The sequence below is a fragment of the Meles meles genome, chromosome 1 (genome assembly GCF_922984935.1).
Source record: "Meles meles chromosome 1, mMelMel3.1 paternal haplotype, whole genome shotgun sequence".
Taxonomy (NCBI): Eukaryota; Metazoa; Chordata; class Mammalia; order Carnivora; family Mustelidae; genus Meles; species Meles meles.
The window spans coordinates 163,274,878-163,287,096 of NC_060066.1; the positions used below are offsets into that span (position 1 = coordinate 163,274,878).

Below are 12,219 nucleotides of genomic sequence, written 5' to 3' on the forward strand. Positions count from 1 at the left end.
GGGCATCCTGTATTTTTATTTACAGATTTTGGCAACCCTCCCCTGTGGGTGTTATGTAGGATGAGGTGGGAAGGCTTTGGCAGGGCAAGATCACAAAGCATCTTGTGTGCCACGCTTGGTAGGTAATGGGAAGCCACGAACGTTTTTAGGCGGGGCATAATATAAGCTGGTTTGCATTTTAGAATTAACCTTTCAAGAATGAAATAAGAGTTGAGAAACTCAGGAACTGAGAGACCAGAAAGCTGTTTAAATAGCCTAGACTCCTGGAGAATTGAATTTAATTTCCTTCACTTCACAATTCTAAGATTGACTGGAGCTGTAGAGACCAATTATTTATTTATTTATTTTTTATTTTTTGTTCCAAGAGCTGTTCTTTGTTTTGAGGAACAAAGATGTTCTGGGGGTAGGGTCTATGTTTTGCCTTGCCCAAACCCTGGGTCAATCAAACACTTCTTGAGGGCGCTGTGAAGATAAGGTGTGTATGTCAGTCCTTGGCTAGTATGTTCAATAATCTGTTTCACCACTGCATCCCCAGTAGGTAATCAATAAACATTTGTTGAATGAGTTCCTTAAGGACAAAGTCTATATCTTCATCATCTTTGTTTCTTTAGCACCTGATCCAGGGCTGGGAATAAGTTTCTTGGAAAATAGTTCTTGATTAAAGTGGTCGAATTAATTAACAACCAGAAGTGCTTCCTATTAACTACACGTCTCCAGCATTATTTCAAAAGTACAATCTGGCATAGTTTTTACTTGGGTGGAAAGGAAGCCTGTCTCTTACACTGGACCAGAAAACTCTTTTCAACAGCTGCAGAATCATACTGATTGGATGGGGTTTTAAAGGTAATCTTCCTGGTGTTATGTGAAAATGTGAGGGTTTGGGAGATGGGAGTGTGTGTGTGGCATTTTCCTAACTGCTTCTAGAAGGTTTGTCTTTGCTTGGGTATTAGTGAAGCTAAATCTTAAGTAAATGCTTCTTCTTGGTTAGATTATCATAAAGTGGTATGAATCAAGTGTTTGTCTTCAATCTGCGAGTCTCAGTACAATTACCTCTATATGTATTTTTCCAAGGCTGAAGTGTAAACTTCTTGAAGGCAGGACTTAACTTATTTTCAGAGTCACAGAACTTTCAGTAATACTAGATTTGTTGAATTTTCAAGAGCAGGAAGCCAAAGGGGAAAGAATTCTAGGAAGCACATATGATAAAACAAAAATACATTAAAAAATATTATTACAGCCCCCCATTATTGAAGATTATTTCTAAGCATCATACCAGGGTGGGGGCTTCCTATATATTTTATTAAATTCTGATGAAATGTCAATCCTAAAAGCTTCTCTTTGAAGTAGGTGACATTATACTCATTTTCATATTTCTTTAAACAGAATCAGAGCTGATGAGAAACTTGCCCAGGTAATACATTAGCAGAGCTGAGATTAGAAACTGATTCCAAAGTCCAGGCTCTCATACATCAGGAATTGTCATTGTTTTAACTGTGTAGGGGAGAGATAAAGAATGTTGTTAGAATGCCTATAAGAGCTTTACTTTAATCAGCAACCACGTAGTATTTCAGAGGAATGAAGTTTGATCTTTGTAATGATGTGTGAGCATACATGAATGGAAGAAATACAGAAGTATTTAAGTATTTTTGATTTATGTTCCTTTTTTCTCTGTTCACCTTTGTACTTAAGGGAGCACATGGTTTTAAATATAATTGGGTGCCATCTCTGCCTTGCTGGAAAGTGATGTTGTTACATTTAAAATTATTATCACACTGTTGCTCTCCAGGATGAAACATATAGATTTTAGATGTTACCATCAGTAATACCAACTTAATTTGCCCCGTCCAAAGGAATACTTGTAGTTCATGTTCAGACATGTGATGGAACCTCACTGATCCAGATGTGTATGAACTCGTCTGTGGGACAATCCAGACCCTCCTCTGAACTCTCAATATGATTGCGTGCATCAAGTTATTCTCCCCTTTTTTAAAGCTACAAATGTGCACTCTTTGTCCAGATGCTGAGATCTTTTCATACTGCTCAACTGCCAGCCTCCTCACTGCGTTCCAGGAAGAGAGTCTCAATAAGAATGCTGCCTCGGGTTGGGTTGTTTGACTCCAGGCTGAAGAGGGTGAGTCAAATCAAAGTTTAAACTTTACCAACCTTTTGGAGTCTGAGAAAGCAAAAGTCAAAAGGCAAGCGATGCCATAACTAATTACGTGAATTAGAAGGAATATGAAGAAGAGGAACCAAACAAGGTAGAAAGAGAGGAGAAAGCATTTGGTTTAAAAAAAAAGAAAAGAAAAAGAAAACCTGGTCAAACAAATTACGTTTTGCTTGGCTCTGTAAAGTAGAAGCCTGCCAAAGGTTTAAGAATCAAAAGGCATCTTCAGTGTTCTGTTCTCACCAGAAACATGGAAGAATTTCCTAGAGATGTTTAGGAAGGAATTACAGGGGGAAAAAAAATCCTCATCAGGCTTTAATGTATGCTCATTCATTTCCAGGCAGGGTGTTAACCATGGGAGATACAAAATGAATATGGCATGGCCCTGCCCTCCAAGCTTACCCTCAGTTCGGGGAAATACATCAACTGTTACATATGCTGAGTGTGAAAGGCACCATACAATAAATATAAAAAGGAAACAGTAGGTGGACAAAGGGGCAATGATCTACTCTGAGTCTAACAAAAACAATTCATTACAATCATGTAGGGTTGTTCCCTGAAATGACCAACTCTCCTATGGAAGAGTGAAATGGAATCTGAATTAACAGATACAGTTGAGTTAAAACACAAGAAAGGGGATTTTGAAGAAGCAATCAAATCACACCAGTCCCAAGAAGGTAATGATCTGGTAAGTGTTCTCCGTCTTTAATTTCTAGGCTATCAATTTTACAAAGCAGAGTAGCGGCCAGACGTCACCATCCCCCACCCTCCATCTCCACCCCTCCAGCAGAGCTATCAGGTGAGCTACGCTCAATCCAAGCTCCGCCCTAATTAAATGTGACCTGTGTCCATCACTACTCAACGGCCTCCTTTCTGCGCCAATAAAGCGAGGAACCCTAGCCGATTCTGAAGTCCATTTCTGCAGTGAATCGTGAAATTGAGACAAGAAACCAGAAAGGAAACTCAAGAAAAACAAAAGTGAAAGTGCCCAAAGGAAATACAGTAGTAAACAAAGGTACAAAATTTTGTATCTCACTGAAAAACGTGGCAGAGCTCCCAAATACTTTGGTTTTTTTTTTTCAGCAACCGTGAACACGAGACTTGGGAAAGAATGAAACGTCTATCACGCCCTCCAAATGTGAATACGATCAGTGTAACGCGAATCCACCTTGCTGCATACAACTGTCGTCTTAAACAATGCTCCCTGGCCTTGAAGAGCCACTTATTAAAAATTCCTTAAAAAGTAAGTCAAGGCATGATGAATGGTCCGTGGCCACCTATCAACCCCCGCCCTCCATGGAGCACCACACAAGGGTGTGTCTCGCTTTGGGAAGAGAGAAAAGGATATAGAGAAAGAGGAAAGATTCGAAGCAATTTAAGATTTGTGCCTAGCGTGGCCACGCGGCTGTCATAAACAACATGTTAACAAACTATCTTAAAACACAGGAAATTCGGTAGCCTTTAAACTTTATTATTTCCGCCGTTTCTGGTGAGACTTCCCTGAAGGTAACCCAGAACCTTACACCCGCTTGGGAGCGAGGGCGCGAGCTCCGGGGTGAACAGCAAGTGGAGGCGGCCAGAAAGGACCAAGCTGACAGCTTCGCGGAGCGTTTGCAGCGAGTGTGGGACCAGGACGCGCGACACCACGACTGGCGGGGGAGGTCACTGGGCTCCCCGTACGGGAAGATGCTCCGTGTCCGCTGCGGGAGCCTCCCTTCTCCGAGCCGAGGCGGGAGGGGGACGCGCGTGTGCGCGCCCGCGCGCGCGCGCACACACGCACACATCTTTCCCCTGGAGTTGTGTCTCGTCTCCCTTTTGTTTTTCTCCCTTCCCGGTCATGAGACCCGGAAGTTTTTTTTTTTTTTTAAACCTGTCTCTCTCCCTTTTCCAACCCCCCCCAATCTATCACATGGCAGAGATAGAATAAAAACAGAAAAATGGCGACGGTCACGTTGTGGCGAGCCTTGCTGCGTCATTAGATAATCCTCATGCAAATAGCGGGAAGAACAAAGGAAGGGGGGCCCAGGACCCCCCGGGGGCGCAGGTGGGCGTGGGGGCTGCAGGCCGGGCGCGGGGGCGGCCGGGCGCGCGCGGGACCGGGCGCCCGCGGGCGGCGAGCGGCCGCGCGGAGCTCGGTGCCGCCGAGTGTCTACGTCCGTGTGCGCGCCCGTGCGCCGCCGCGGAGCTCTGGCCGCGGCGCTCCTGGCTCGGTGTGGCGGCGCGCCGGAGCCGGCCGGGGGCGCGGGAAGCGGCGGCGGCAACGAGAGCCGTTCTGGCGAGGCTGGCCGCGGCGCGCGCGCACACGCACACGCACACGCACACGCAGCCGCGGGGCTCGGCCGGCTAGGCGCCCGCGCGGGGGGCGGGCCGAGGGCGGGCCGGGTGGCGGCGGGGGCTGAGGGCGCGCCGCTGCCCGGCGCTGGGCGCCTGCCTCGGCCGCCGCCGGAGACCGCAAGCAGTTCGCCGCCCCGGGGTAGGCAGCCGGCGCTGGGGCAGTGGCATGGGGCGGGCCTGGGGCTCCGCACTTCCTCACCGACTTGGAGCGTGTGTTGCCGGGCTGGGTTTGTTGTTGTGGAGGTGTGTATGTGTTTTTCCTGCGGGGTGCGTGGGAGGGGGCGGCCTCGCCCCCTGGGCATTTGCCCTCGGGCCCTCCGGCCCTCGGCTGGGTGTGAGGAGCAGGTTGGACGCGGGCGCGGGTGGCCCCCGGCGCCCCGCTTCGGCCCCGTGGAGGGGGAGCGGCGCGGAGGGGCGGGGCGGGGTGCGTGTGTAAATGTTGCGCACTCGCTTTTCCCCCACCCCCGCCTTCTTCCAGGGTGCTGGCGTGGGTCCCTCGCCGTCCGGCGGCGACTGTAAATAGAGCCTGGATGTTGTTTACATGAAAGATCCGGCGGGAGGAGTCTGCGAGGAGGAGGCGGAGGAGGAGGGAGGGAGGAGAGGAAGAGCGGAGTCCCCGCGGCGACGGCGGTCCGGGGTGAGGGGGAGCCCCGTGCGGCGTCCGGGGACCGACCGCTACCACGAGGCCGGGACGCTGGACCCTGGTGTAGGAGGGAGAATGGGCGCGGGGCGGGGGGTGTGTGTGTGTGTGCATTTTTAGCTTGCAACCTGCCACGCACATTCTCTGGGGCTGGAGGGGAGGGGGTGTGCAGGGAGGGAGCCTCGATTTCTCTCTACGTTCTTTCTCCCATTCCCAGTCTTTTCCTGCTTCACCACGGGCTCACCTGTTTATTTTCATCAACCAGAGTGTGCAGTTTTTTATATAGGCAGGAGAGGCAGTTTCTTTTATTAGAAACAGTATTTGGGAGGGAGGGGTGCGTTGTAATTTCTACCGGTCCTGTTCGGTTTTCAAGAAGGGGGAAGGGACTTGGCGGAGGTCGCCTGCTTCTGGTCGCAGCTGAACCCGCGGCTTCTCCCTGCCTTCCCGGGCCACGGAATCTTTCCCTTCACTCAGCTACACGCGCGCCAGCTGCCACCTTTTTGGAGAAGGACCACACCTGTGCTTATTCTCGCTTTGGAGGAGAGGTGAGCGGAAAAACCGGAGAATCTTATGTTCCCAGAGTTCTTAGCTGATCCCCCATCTCAGAATTGGCCAGAAAGTGCTGCTTTCACCTGCTGATTGCACCGGGCACATCCATCCTCGGACCCAGGCAAGTTGTGGTCTACACATGTGCTGGGATTTTCTCTTCCCTCTGGACCTGCACCCGACCAACCAGCAGCTAACTGCTGGGTTTAGATTGAAGAGAGATGACCTCCTTAGATCAGTGCCATTATTTGTTCCTTACCAGGTATCCTAATGGAATTGTCTGCTCTCTCCTCACAGCCCCCCCCCCCATTTTTTTCCTTTCCCTAAGAGCTTAGCCGGAATCCGGCCTAAAGCAGCCTGTCTCTGGCTCTCTTTCCCTGGGCTCCACCCTGGCCCCTCTTGGTTCTTCAGAGCCAAACACGCCTCCCAAGCAGAAGACACACCCAGCCCCAAATCCAGCCATTCCAAAAGGGAGGAGGAACCGGTGGAAGAGAAGGGACCTAAGGGTCCCCTTTCTGTCCTGAATATCCCCAACAGCATTTTCCTCTTCAAGTCCTAGATTTATAATCCCTTGATTCTTTTCACCAGCTGTCCTGCCACACTTTTTGTCCCTAGTCCTATGATAGATGCTTGGGAAGGTCGGGATGAAGAGTGGAGAAGGAGGTTGTCACCCTTCTTCCCCAGAGGGAGGCATTTTCCATCTCCCTAGTCTTCGTTTTTGAGTAAAATATGTAAATACGTTTGCATGCTTATTTGAACGTGTTTTCTTGCTTGCTGAATAATAGCTGGGAGTCACAAGGAAGGGAAGGGAGAGGAAAGAGATGAGAAATGAACATCACCTCCCTAGGTTCCACCATATGAGCATCCCCAGAGTTGCGGAAGACCCTTCTGTAAAAGTCAACAGCCTCTCTTTCATGACATCACCACCTAAGCCCTTCCAACTTTAGCTTCAGAACAGGAAGAACGCTCAAAATAGAACTATCTTAGGAATCCAGCTCCTTTAGAAGATCAGCTTTTAAATCAGCTGCAGGAGGAACACTGAACTTTGACAGAGGGAGGGAAAACTGGAGTGTTTGTAATTGGTTTCTTTGGGGGAAAGTAGAGGGGATACTTCCTGTGCATATTCAGAAAAGCGTGTCTCAGGATAACTTGGGTACCTAGACCGCTGAATGATTAATAGGATGGTTTGGGATTCATTTATTGAATTATTCATATGTTTCTGTATGTCAACAATAACAAGCATTTTTCAGAATGAATTGAAAAGAGGGGCTCTTGGAATGTACTCTAAAAAGTATAAAGGAGTTTGTGGAGGGAGGCTGGGAGGGAGCACTTGAGGAAGGCGAAGAGTCAGGATGCAGTGACAGCTGCTCTGAGTATGAAATTCAGAGGCTCGTTATAAACAGTGACTGTAACTTTTGTGGGGTGACTAAGATCCTGGACAAAGAAGTAACGATGTCAGGATTTTCCACCTTTACTTTGGAACGGAACTGCATATCTTTGAATTTCAGTGTCTCCATTCTTTTCTTGAACCAAGATGTACCTTTCTGTCTGAGTGAAAAGTGATATGCAGTCTCTGGGAAGGGCTGCTTAATAAGTCATCCTCACTAAAGTATTGACAACTTAAGGATTAGTAGTGGGGCAGAAAATCCTTGGCAGCATTTGAGCACCTGGTGGGTGTTGTAGAAGGACTTGGCTGGTTGAAGAGGTAACATCTTTCAATCTGGTTCAGGTTTAAAAGAATCCAGGTGACAGGATTGTCCATAACTGTTAAGCACCTGAAATCTAGCTATGGTAATGAGCTGAATTTCAAATTTTGGTAAATTTGAAAGAATTTAGTAAATTCTTAAGATTGATACTTGATTCAGTTACTGGAAAACTTAAATATGTTTGGAAACAATTTGGACATACGCATCTACTTTTTAAACTGAAACGTGTGAAATCTCAGTATAGGTTCAGTATTTCTGATGAAAGTCTAGAGTTTGAATTGAGATGTGTTTTAAGTGTAAATTAAATCACTCCAGTTTTCAAAAACTTAGTACAAAGAAAGTAAAATACCTCGAGTTATTTTTATATTGATTACATGTTCAAATGATACTGTTCTACGTATATGGAGCTAAATGAATTGTTAAGATTAATATAATCTGTTAAAAAATTTTTTCAAATATGGCTAGTAAAATATTTAAAAATACATGCATGGTTTGTATTTTACTTCTCTTAGCCCTGGCCTATGACATCACTCCTTTTGGTAGATGGATTAATTTCAGAAAAGATGACTGCATGAAATCTCTTCTTTGCTGTTTTCCATGTGGAAATTTGGGGACCCCAGGAGTTGTTATTTTAGAACATGAGACCGAATAATGAATGCTTTCCGTATTTCTACATAGGAGGCATGCCCTACTCAGGAAGGTCAATAAAAGTGTGCCTGGAACTAGAAAGACTAGTAGGACTGTCATGGGAAAACTTAGATACCCACACATCTGGCTGTAGCAGCTTTTGCGAAAGGCTCCTGGGCATACCAAACTTCATCAGAGAACAGTATGTGACATAGTAACTATTGTGACACCTGGTGGCATTTTAGTGATAGGGCTCATGTTTGTTTTCTCTTACTCCTTCATTTACTTTCTCTCCTCCACCCCGTCCACATCCCCATCCCCACATCATAGCTCCCTTGGTGGTGATTGGGCCCACAAGGCTACTGACCCCTTGCCTTGCCCCCCCCAAAAAGTTGAATGCCCCCCAAAAAAGTTGAATGCCGACCTGAATGGAGGTGGTGCCGTCTTTGGGGTTTGGTTTTGTCTAATGAGATTCACTAATGGCACTGGAAGGGACTTAGGGGTCATTTAAATACAATACCCTTATCTTCTAGATGACAGACTGCCATGTACCTTAAGACCGCACAGAGGCTGGAATTAAACGTACACTTTGGTTGATAGCAGATCATAGGAAATGACGAGGTTCATCAGTTAATCAAATACTTGTTGAGCATGCATGTTGTGGAAGGGACTGTGATTAGTGTTGTGAAGTGCTGTGAAGAAAATAGTCTCTGACCTTAGGGACAATAGTGCTGATTTGAAGAAGTAATTATTAGCAGTGGCAAATTAAATTACAGTACAGGCATGCCTTGTTTTATGGTGCTTCACAGATACTGTGGTTTTTGTGTGTGTGTGTTCACACATTGAAGGTTTGTGGCAAGCTTGTGTTGGGCAAGTCCATTGGCACCATTTTCCAACGGCATTTGCTCACTTCGTGTCTTTGTGTCACTTTTTGGTAATTCTCACAATATTTCAAGCTTTTTCATTATTACACTTGTTTTGGTGATTTATAATCAGTGAATATGACTTAAAAGCTCAGATGATGATAAGCATTTTTTGGGTAAGGTATTTTTTTAATTAAAGTATGCACATTGTTTCCTTTTTTTTTTTTTTTTTTGAGAGGGGGAGAGAGACTCTTAGGCTCCACGTCCAACAGAGAGCCTGATATGGAGCGCTGTCTCATAACCCTGAGATCATGACTTGAGCCAAAAGCAAGAGTCAGAAGCTTAACTGAGCCACCCAGGTGCCCCTGTACATTGTTTCTTTAGACATAATACCCTTGCACAGTTAATAGGCTATGGTATAACATGAACATAAGTTAAATGTGCACTAGGAAACCAAAAAATTCATTTGACTGGTTTTATTGTGGTTCTTTATTGCAGTGATCTAGTGCTGTACTCACAGTATCACTGAGGTATGCCTGTATAAGAAATAGCACCCAATAATGAGTGCGCTACCACTGTAGCATGTGCTACAAGTAGAAGCGTGTTTATTTTACAGATGTAGGAACAAAAGCTCTGAGGATGGTGGATTCTGCAGAAAGGAGGAGTTTAATTGTTTCTGGAGCAGCTCACGGCTCTAGAACTTGAGGATCGTGAGAATCTTTGGTGTTGCCCCCATAGCTATCCATGCAGGGCATCTGAGAATCTCAGACCTAGCATCTTTAAGTGGCAGTGCTGCAATAATGAGGAAGTCAGAGATTAGTTAGAGATAGCTAGGGTAGGAGATGATTTGGGCGCCAATGCTGGGAGTGGGCAAAACATTACACTCCTTTCTGATTACTCTCTGGTAATGCTTCCTTGCGAGAATTGGGGTGGACTGTGCTCTGCACAGGGCAGTGATCCTTGGCTTCTCCTGGCCTTTTGAGCCAGTTTTCTTCTTAAAAAAAACCCAAAAACCTATCACTCCCTCACTCCAGGTCTCCTAATAATCTCTAGCACAAGTTAGTTTTTAAAAACTCTTAATGTAGCAAAGCTTTGCAGTACGATGCAGAGCAGTAATTGATATTTGAGCATCTTTTGTCGACAGTACATTTTTATATACTTGTATATAAATATGTGTGTGTGTATATATATATACTATATATTTATATAGCCTCCCAGTTCAGTGAGATAGGCACATTTTAGAATACTGATGAGTTGGATTACAGTTTTCAAGTTACGGGGGAAAAAAATCACACTTTAGTAAAAGGTTAGTGGATTGAAATTAGACCTCTAGTTAAGCTATTTTAGTTTAAAAGTACTTTTTTAAATACTTTGCGTTGCTCATTTTCAGTGCCTCCAGTGACTGACTCAGGTATTTAGAGGTTAAAAATCATTGTATTTTCATGTTTAGTCCAGAGATAAGAGGGGCGTGACATGTTCTTTGTGTGTGCATTTGTACTCTACAAGATTTAAAAGCAAGTTTTTTAGTGTACCAGTTTGCCACAGGTACTTGATTTATTGATAGTACTTGGTTCCTGCATCATGAAGAAATTGTTCTCAGTTTGTATCATTTTTATCATAGAAGAACTTTAAAATGAATTTGATCTGTGGAGGAAAGTGTTTTATGTCACTTTTTTTTTTTTCTTCTCTAACTGTGCAGTATACTCTGATAGTGTAGCATGAGCACCTGCAGTTCCTTGTTTTAATATTACAACAACTCGGTTTTTATAAGAAAAATCTTTCGAGAAAGAAATGTTTCTTATTTACAGAATAATAACAGTTTCCTTTTTGTCACTTCTTTTTAAAATCCCAGTTTAGATATTTAAAAAAAATAGATGGGAGAGAGAAATAAGGAAAGGTCCTTTATTACTGTACCAGTAGTGTTTAGTTGTATGGGATTTGGTCATGGCTAAATAGGGTGAATTTCAGCTTTGCAGTACATGACAGACATGAAGTTGATCTTTATATACTTTGTGTTTAAACATTCAGTTACATTAATGCTCAGTCTTAGTGAGGAACAGTCTAATAACTCCTAAGTACATCAGGGTTTCTTAGTTGTTGCCATAGTTGTCTACCCATAGGTGTCTCCGAGTAAATATTTATCTTTCCCAAAGCTAAAGGAACCTGTGGCCAGAAAATGTTAGGTGGTAATCTTTCTATTTCTGACTGGTCAACTATCTAAAATTTTATTCTCAAGTAATCACAATATCTTTTTTTTTCATGTAACAGATGTTTATAATTTGAGTGAAAATGTGCAGCTATTTCCAGGAACCTTGGGTTGTGGAATCCAACTTTTTTCTTTTTTTTAAATCTTCGTTGCCCTCTCGTGTTTCAACTTTGTATTACATCAGTTGGCTGAGACCTAGCCATTGTGACCTCCCTAAGTATGAGATACTTTTGCACGTTAGAGAATGTTGTTTTAATTTGTGTGGAGGTGGATTATTTCACTGGATATTACTTTTCTGAAGATTAGGTCAGTTTCATAGTGCAGAAAGTCACTGTACTCCTGTGTTCTAACTTCTGATCTAAAGAATTGACTCATCTATCTGTCTTACTTGAGGTACAGTGCTAATATCTAATTTGCATATAATGAATCATTGAAACTGAGAAAATGCCTAATTGAAAACATAATTATTTTTCAAATATCTGTCAAGTTCCACTCATATTGAAATAACTTGAGATCTTATGACTGACGTGGAAAAAAACCGAGTGAATCATGGTTTTAATAAGTCAATGTTCTAAAGCCTGAATTCCAATTTCAGAATCTTTTTACTTCTTATTAAAAGTAAGAATCATCCCTGAAATGACTTCAGGATGCATTTCAAAGGTATGGATAATTTCAAAGCAAGTGACGTGTCTTTTTTTTTTTTTTTAAGTCATGCCAAAGGTGGGCAGTGGTTCTTGGACTGGTGTAACTGTAGAATTGACGTTAACTGTAATGGTAAACACTATGCAGGTGTGCTTAAATACGTAATTATCATCAGGGTTATCAATTTGAGTACATCCTTAACACTCAGAGCAAGAACAATAAGTCTTTTTTTTCTTGTTCATGTGCATATCTCCTTAAAGCATAAAATGAAATCCCCACTAGTTTCTGCTTCATGATCCTGAGATACTAAGAAAATGAAAAATCTTAAGCCACAGCTAAATATTTTCAAAAATCCTTTTTGTTTGTATAAATTATATATCCAGATAATGAGTGGAATGGCCAGGTTGGGGTAGAGGAAAAAAGAAGCACTCAGCTTGATCATTGAATGTGGATTTGAGCCCAGGTTTACCATGACTTAGGGCATGATCTCA

At 43.9% G+C, this 12,219-nt stretch overlaps 1 protein-coding gene and 1 long non-coding RNA gene across 6 annotated transcripts in view; both read left to right on the forward strand.

Annotated features, from left to right (window-relative positions):
- The first annotated feature begins 641 nt into the window (after positions 1-641).
- LOC123950461 lies at positions 642-4,108 on the forward strand. Of its 5 annotated transcripts, none has more exons than XR_006820230.1 (5): positions 642-843; positions 2,018-2,131; positions 2,712-2,852; positions 2,952-3,179; positions 3,248-4,108. It is a non-coding gene; the product is annotated as an uncharacterized LOC123950461 (long non-coding RNA). The 5 variants fall into 5 exon arrangements; XR_006820229.1 differs by lacking the exon at positions 2,952-3,179 and having other exon boundaries at positions 3,248-3,407; positions 3,659-4,108; XR_006820227.1 differs by having other exon boundaries at positions 2,952-4,108.
- A 44-nt stretch (positions 4,109-4,152) lies between these two features.
- The window catches only part of LOC123955150 (spidroin-1-like), a 30,517-nt gene continuing 22,450 nt past the window's right edge, over positions 4,153-12,219 (forward strand). The window contains exons 1-2 of the mRNA XM_046026872.1: positions 4,153-4,184; positions 4,228-4,637. Coding sequence (XP_045882828.1) covers positions 4,153-4,184; positions 4,228-4,637 — 442 coding nt within the window. The remainder of the gene's footprint in view (positions 4,185-4,227; positions 4,638-12,219) is intronic.